Here is a 7,589-nt window from a genome sequence, read left to right on the forward strand (position 1 = left end):
GCGTGACCTTCTTTTGATCAGTCCACGTACTCCCTGTCAATAATGTCTGGGATGTCCTATCCCCGAGATATGTGATATAGCCACTACGTTTTTACGTTAGGAATCAGGTTGCATGTGATTATCCTTTCCTTGAGCACTACGACATTCACGAAAAGCTTTCTCGCCTGCGCCTTTCCGTCCTGCGCTTGTTTCTACAACCATCTAAAACCCGCGCGAACGGACATGGTCTCAGCCTTTAACAGCCCCATTCACTGACCACTTAAAGTTTGGGCGTTAGCTATTCCCAGCCAAATTGCGGTGACATTTCGGAGCTGGCGCTGCCTTCCTGTCAGCGTGACCGCGCAGCCAGTGGGTCACTCGGATCGACGGCCTGACATGGAGCGTCAGCCGCGGTGACGTGCATCAACTCGGCAACGGGCGACCGCCCCGCATTTGGACCATCACCCCGCTGGGCCGGTCAGTCGCGTCGGCCAGCCGCCGTGTTCGTCCCCCGCACGGCCACGCCCGGCGATAATGGACGGCTCCCACGGTAGTCGGGCCGCTGTGCCCGGTGCCACGCGCAGCACCGGCTATGCTGTGTTTGTTCTCCATTATTGTGTTGCGCCGACCGCGACGAGTGCCGGTGCGGTAATTGCTTGCAAACATGGCCAGTACATAAGTGGCGCGAGCAGCGTCCTTGTGACGGCTCGCGCTCAGCTGCGGGCGACACCTGTGGTCTGTTCTACATACCGGAATAGCTTCACACCGTCCCGGTAGAAATGTGCATTAGCTACGTGGGTGGCTTCATTCGGTAGTGACGTGTGCTCACGTGAAAACGTAGATGTTTTCTTTCACCGACGCAGAACTTTCCCAAACCAGGTCGGAACGCCCGCAAATTCCATGACATTAGCATAGAGGGAGTGTTCCACCTTTCGGGCATATTTCAAAATATGCTATAGTGAAAGCCCTGGACTAGTTACGTCTGATATTGCCAGTGGGCAGTGCTGCTGCAGCACCGTCAAGACATAATGACACCTATTTAAGTTATTTCCCTGTTCAAATTACGCTATCGGGGCTTTGCAACAGCACAGCGTTTTCTTCATGCAGTCGCGACCACGGTCGTCATGACAACAACCGTACGCACCTCTACTGGTGCAAATAAAAGAAGGTTTGTGATTAGCCCAGTGGACAAGGGCCTGTTACCGAGAAGCTGGTTGGTTGAAGTGTGAAGGATTGCGTGACAGGGATCATGTGATATCCACATTCCCAAAGCCAAAGTGCGCCTCGAAAAGAGCCACCGTGTTAAACGCCGTTGGGCGGAAATCAAAGTCATAGTCTAACGTTTCGTTAAACTCGTGGGATAAAGCTTCATGTTTACATATACTTTTGTCTAATTTGCTTCAAGCTTTCGTAGCATTTATTATACAAGTATTTTGACACAGCGTGCTGCAAACAATAGAGCACGTACGTTGGAAAAAGGCAAATGAAATGTATTACTTTCAAGTGATGAGCAGGGAGACGAATGGCATTTCTTCCACAGGTTCGGCTTCTTCACATCAAGATTATGATCTATTCAGGATGTCGAGAAAACTAGTATCGCTGATCAAATCGTAGGCGCTGATGTAGCAATGCGCGCAATGTACAAATAGGTGGGATGCTCTGTTTAAGACGAAATCTTTCCGCCTCATGATATGTTATGTGATTTTCACCAGTTATCAAGTGCATAATGTAACAGTACTATAAGGCAGTGCTATAGACGTCCTTGGTTCAATGTGGGGTGTTATGTGTGTTTGACTTTAAGACATATACGTTGTCTGTGGTTTGTGCAAATTCGGCCAATCGCAATGTTGCCAGATTACCACTAGCGTAAGCAATCTCGTCATTCAACATTGGCACTTCGTGGATGGCAAGACATCGCACAAACGAGTAGCACAAATTATCAGCCTTATTCCTGAATGACCCTCAGCCACAACTTATGAATGAGAGTTAAGCCGAACTGCCTGCTTGTGAACGCATGACCACCGGAGATTTACGGTAGCTCTCACCGAACTGCGGTGCGTGGAGGGTCAAGGTTCCTGATAGGCAGCCTATCTGTCGCAAAGGTGATCCTGGCTCTTTATGAGCGAGTGAAACCTGTGATGGGCTAAAAGGCCGTATGCGATGGACTGACGCATTCTACAAAATCCTCTGTGTCATGGTATCCAGCAGAAGCCAAATTAAAAACACTTCAATCTTTGTCACCTCCTCGTTAAAAACTCCTTGCTCACCCGAGTGGCTTCCGGAGGCCGTACTCCTCGGGGCGCCACCGACTGCATGTGCTGTCGGACGCAGCGGGCGTGTTCGCTGACGCGGCGGCGTCACGCGATCCGCCGGCTGCCGCGTGACGGTGTGACACAGGACGTGCCCAGCAAGGCGGCTGGGAGCTGGGCCGCACCTGGCGGGACCGCTCGGGCAGGCAGGAAGTCACTCCCGGACATGTGAGCAGTGGGCTGGCGTTTTCCTGGCTCCATGGCGTGCATCAGGCTAGGATTTATTTGTTTATCATACACTTGACCACCCTCAACATCATGGCTGAGTGAGGCAAGATTTTAATTGGTTCGGTTCACAGTGGAGCACTTATCCAAACGTCCTGATTGTCAACGTCGCCCTCGAATTCTGTCACGATTAGTTAGCGTACCGAACCGTGCTTAGCCACCACTACTGTGACAGGATAGCGTGACACTCGCGAACTTCTGTGAAATTCCCGGCCCGATCTGCCAATGGACGGTGTCAATGGACGTCAACGGAGACACCACGCCCCAGTCGTTATTGATAAATGATTAGTCTTGTCATCATTCTCAAAATGACGACCGCCTGCAGCCTAAACAGACCACAAATCAGGAACTTTGAAAACGCTCCGGGCTAACGGCCGTGCGTGGGCCGGCGGGCGCGGCGTGTTCGACACGCCCGGCGCCTGTCGCCGGCGCCTCGCCGGTGACCCCGGCGGTGACCCCGGCGGTATGACGCCGGTCGGCGCTCAGATCCGTCACAACTTCGGACGTCGCCTTCCGGTTCACGGCCCCGCGACCGAGCTCCGATCCAGTCAGCTGCTTGCGGCGCGCAAAGGGACTTTAAAGCGCATTGCGCTGATACAGCTGTGGTTAGATCAAGGTTATGTTTATGTTAGATTAATTATAACGGCTATTTCATGACATCGGCGTGTTCTGCGTTTATGAGACACGTTGGAGAGATGATAACTGACTCACGAGATTTATCTTGCCACGCACCCGGAAAACCTTAAAAAAGATCCCAAACATTCGTCAAGTCATGCAATGGGTGCGCTTGCATTTGACATGGCAAAATCTTTAATCCTGGGGTTCGATGCAGTGTATATCGTGGCACTAGTAAGACGCAGTTGATCAGTGATAGGGATGCTGATTTTGAATTACTCGCAATTATATTATATCAACCGTTTCCACAATGGGTACCCTGCCAAATGGAATCCCTGCCTTGCGTTAGAACAAGCGTGACCTGCTGCTCGCATCAATCCACACATTGGCGGGCACGATTTTCTGCCCCTTTCTGGTCAATATGTGTAGGTCTCATTTCGCTACGATACCGGATCGTCCAGATCTGGGCCCGCTTTTGATTCCTGTTGAGTAATACCTTCTCTGTTAAAAATGTGGCACTTCCCATATCCTAGTTGAATGCTGATGTTGCGTTTTATTAAGACTGCAATGCTGCAAGAAAACCGTGTCTGAAGAAGCCGCTTGTGTGTACATGCCCTGAAATGCAAACAGCGCAGCTTTTTAACGGTCACGCTTTTTGTTGCTGAAGGCAGCAAGAATGTTGATAGAGGATCGGTGATTTTAAGGGTTTGTGTGAACCGTGACGGCCGGGCCGCTCAGAGTTAAAATCTCATCGCTGCTCAAGCGATGCCCCCGTCCTGCGGCCTCACCCGTATAGACATCTTTTGGGTCGGTTTGTCTCAGTTCTAAAGAGGGGCTGTTGTGTCCTTATTATGTTAATACATTCCGCTTAATAGATGCAGACGCTTGTTTCGCAGGTGCAGGCGTCCATGTTTCACAACCTCGAAGTGACTTTGTGGTTTCATGTCTTGGTTTTACTCCAGTGGTGTTCCCTGAACAAATGCGTGTTTAAAACCCTGTATCTGTCCCGGAAGACTAAGTCAATGGATCAGTTTGTTGTAAGCTGGCGCTAGCTTTTAAGAGATTAAGGCTGACCGGAGCGTCGCCGCACGCAGTCTCACCGTTGCACCCGAGGCTTTGCAAGGGATTCAGTCCGACCTGGTCCTCACAACCGCCACCCGGAAATCCCCTTATTTATCGCAGACGGGGTTCTAATCCGTCAGCATTTGGTGGTGTCCTCGAGCGTCCATCCCGCTGGCAGGACGGATGAGCCCTGACAAATTGTCCGGTCAGAGGCGGACGCTCTCCGGCCGGCTTTGTTCCGGCCTCCGTCAGGCGTCGAATGCCATCAATTTACGGTCGGGCCGGCTGGCGTGCGGTTCGCCGAATCCTCCGGCCCGCCAGCCTTGACTGTCGGCACGTCCCGGTCGCCACCCCGGGCGCGACCTCGTAGCACGAGGCTGAGCTGGTCGTCGCGCCGCAGCACGCCGACCGCGCCAAACACCACGGAAGCGTGCGGCGCCCGCGAGGCGAGACGGTGCGCAGGTGTTCGCCCGTCGCTGTACTGGACGCTCTTGTGGGAGAAAGCCACTTGTGCAGATGATCTGGAATCACGGTATAGCTGAGAGGTGATCGCACACTGCCAAGAGTGGTCCTTCCAAATACACATATATATATATATATATATATATATATATATATATATATATATATGCGACGGTGAAACCGCTTATATAGGCGTTATATAAAAGACATAAAAGTCATAAGAAGTGGCATAAAAGACTCTCTTCAGTGTGTATGTGAGATGGAATATAAATGCCGGGGCTTCCATGCGCCTAAACATGCCGGGGCTCCCATGCGTCCGCACATGCCGGGGCTCCTATGCGTCTGCACATGCCGGGGCTCCCATGCGTCTGCACCTCACACGCGTCTGCATATACACCAAGTCGTAGATGGCCACCTTAATTCTCCGAAGCTCTGAGGTTGAACTCGAGCCGTTTTCCGTCACTGAGACCGCACACCGCGCGCCGAGTCGCCATCACTGGCAGCAAGGCGCAGAGCGCGCAGCTTCCACGAAGTTCTTGTGCCGTACAGGCGTCTCACACCGCCCCCGCTTTTGATGCGGTGGGCGTGTGACGGCGCGTCGGTTTCCCGAAGAGCGTTGTCCCCGGGAGCCGCCCCGTCGGGCACGATGCGATGAGCCCGCTCCCCCCCCCCCCCCCCTCCCCCGGCCGGAAACGGGCGCTCCGCACGGGCTGCCTGGTGATGACCGGCGGCCTCTGTTGCGCCGTCTGACGGCCGCTTGACGGCCGGCCGGCCGGACCCGAATCTACATGAGAGCGGCGCCGGACGGGGCCGGTCGGTTCCGCACCCCTGGCCAAAGCACGCCCGTCTGGTCTGCAGATCGATCTATGACGGCGCGGCCGGCTCGCCCGCACCAGCCGCCGCTATTTTCGGAGGGCTCGAAAATCCCAGTACTTGCAAACGATTCGCCAACATTTGCAATCCGTTTCCGATGCGGCTAGTGCGTTTTACGTTTATTGTCGGCATCATGTGTTGATGCAGTTCGTTTTTCTGTTTGACGGTGGTGATCTGGCTTGTGGAGAGGCGAGGCGTAGTGGAAGCATGCTTGATTGAGCTTTGTGAGTGTGCCTTACGTCCCACTTTGACCCATCCAACATTTACGCCATGAACTGGCGCAGTCAGGTGTTGCCAAGGCCGCGACGTCTTCGATCCAGCGAAGCTGCAGCCACACGGCCTCGGAGAGCGATGACCCGTTTGCCGGCGGCGTCTCCCCTCCGCCGGGCATTAGCCCGCCGTGGCCCGGCCGTCATCGCGCCGGTCCCGTCTGACGTCCGTCCCTGTTGCAGGTGGCACGCCGTCGCTGCCGGCTGGCCTGCCGTTCCACTGTTACCGCCGCTTCCGGGGCTGCCTGCGGCGGCTCACCGTCGGCAGACACGCGGTCAACCTGGCCACTCATGTGGACAATGTAAAACTGAGCCGCTGCCCGGCCGTCTGACGCCGCCGGCTGCCGCGCGCCCCCCGCGGTGCGGTGTGACCTCACACGGTGTGACGCGTGGTGTGACGGCCGACGGCGGCTCCCGTGTGAAGCGACGGTGTCACGCCGTGCGGCGACTGCATGACGTCAGGGCGTGATTTGGACGCGCGTCGACGCCGTGTGACGAATTCGTTTGGTGTGACTCTGGGACGTCACTGCGCGAAGCTACGCCAAAGTGACGACACCATGTGAGTAGGACGGCTGGCGTGACCGTGTGAAATTGAGCCGTGTGTGAATGGCACCGTGTGACGATGTGTGAAATTGGGAAGCGTTGACGCCGTGTGGTGAAGTTGTTTGGCGAGAGTACTTGACCGTGGCTTGTGAGGGGGTATCCGCGCATGAGCCCGCGAGCGCGGCGAACTGAATGCGGTGTGGTAGTGTTTGGCGCGTGTTGTTTGTGCTCAGATGGAGTTTTTAGAAGCTGTTGACCGTACCGACCGACAACACCCCGTCTCATGTGACCTACGCTGTTAACTAATACGCTGGTCATGTTCTGTTTTGTGCATAATGCATGACGTTTGTAAATATATGTCATACGTAACAAATAAGGTATTGCAGTGAGCTTGGAGTCGAGGTGTATATCTGTAAAATGGTCGTTTTTTGGGTCGTGGTCGGAAGTAGCGAAGGATTCCTGGAGCCGACTGCCTGATACTCTTTGACATGCTAACCATACATGAACTGGCCCCCTCAGTGGCACATCCATTGACCGAAGGGAGGAGCAGATTTGACCCCCTGCTTGCGTCAAGAACGGTGGGCCGAATTGAAGTATTCAAATAGCAATTGACATCACCATGCCGTTTGGTCTCAGACCACACAGAAAACTTAAGTTCAAGTGTTTATTAAGATCACAGGTCAAGGTCAAAGTCTAAAATTTCACTTTGAATACCCGACCGCTCCCAAAAGGCATTTCATTTGAAAGCTCATTTCATGGTGTGAAAAAGATGCCCTGATCAAGCACACTGGATAGGAAGACATTCAGTGCTACGTGCGCCGCACCATGCCTAGGCTAAGGGCACGTGCCGTGGAACTGAGAGCTGAAGCCTTGGTGTGTACGCCTATTTTGGTAAATTGATTTCGGTCATATTTGAACTATCTAAACGTTGAGTGGAAGAGTTGAGCCGCAATTATGGATATCAGACACGTGATCCGGAGCGGCTACTCGTTTATACACTGTCCAAGGTCGAGGTCAAACAGATAACCTCGATGGCGAACAAGCGGTTGGATAGATTTTCGCGACGTTTTCGACGGTTAGTTCTGTCGAAAGCGCAACCTACAAACTGAAATACAAACAGCCTACAAATTACGCCCTTCTACCCCGCCGCCAGCCTCGTGGGTGTTGGTTTGCAGGTGGACCTATTGTCTCATGAGTAATGGACTCATTGGCTCAAACTTCCACTAGACAGATGTAAAGATGTACTTTGGTT

At 53.5% G+C, this 7,589-nt stretch overlaps 1 protein-coding gene across 1 annotated transcript in view; it reads left to right on the plus strand.

Annotated features, from left to right (window-relative positions):
• LOC119097267 (agrin) overlaps positions 1-6,710 on the plus strand; it is a gene marked incomplete in the record, with an annotated part of 155,057 nt that extends 148,347 nt beyond the window's left edge. Inside the window, 1 exon segment of the mRNA XM_037220316.1 lies at positions 5,978-6,710. Coding sequence (XP_037076211.1) covers positions 5,978-6,126 — 149 coding nt within the window.
• Positions 6,711-7,589: the final 879 nt, after the last annotated feature.

Source organism: Pollicipes pollicipes, unplaced genomic scaffold (genome assembly GCF_011947565.3).
Source record: "Pollicipes pollicipes isolate AB1234 unplaced genomic scaffold, Ppol_2.1 Scaffold_4295;HRSCAF=5057_pilon_pilon_pilon, whole genome shotgun sequence".
Lineage (NCBI taxonomy): Eukaryota > Metazoa > Arthropoda > Thecostraca > Pollicipedomorpha > Pollicipedidae > Pollicipes > Pollicipes pollicipes.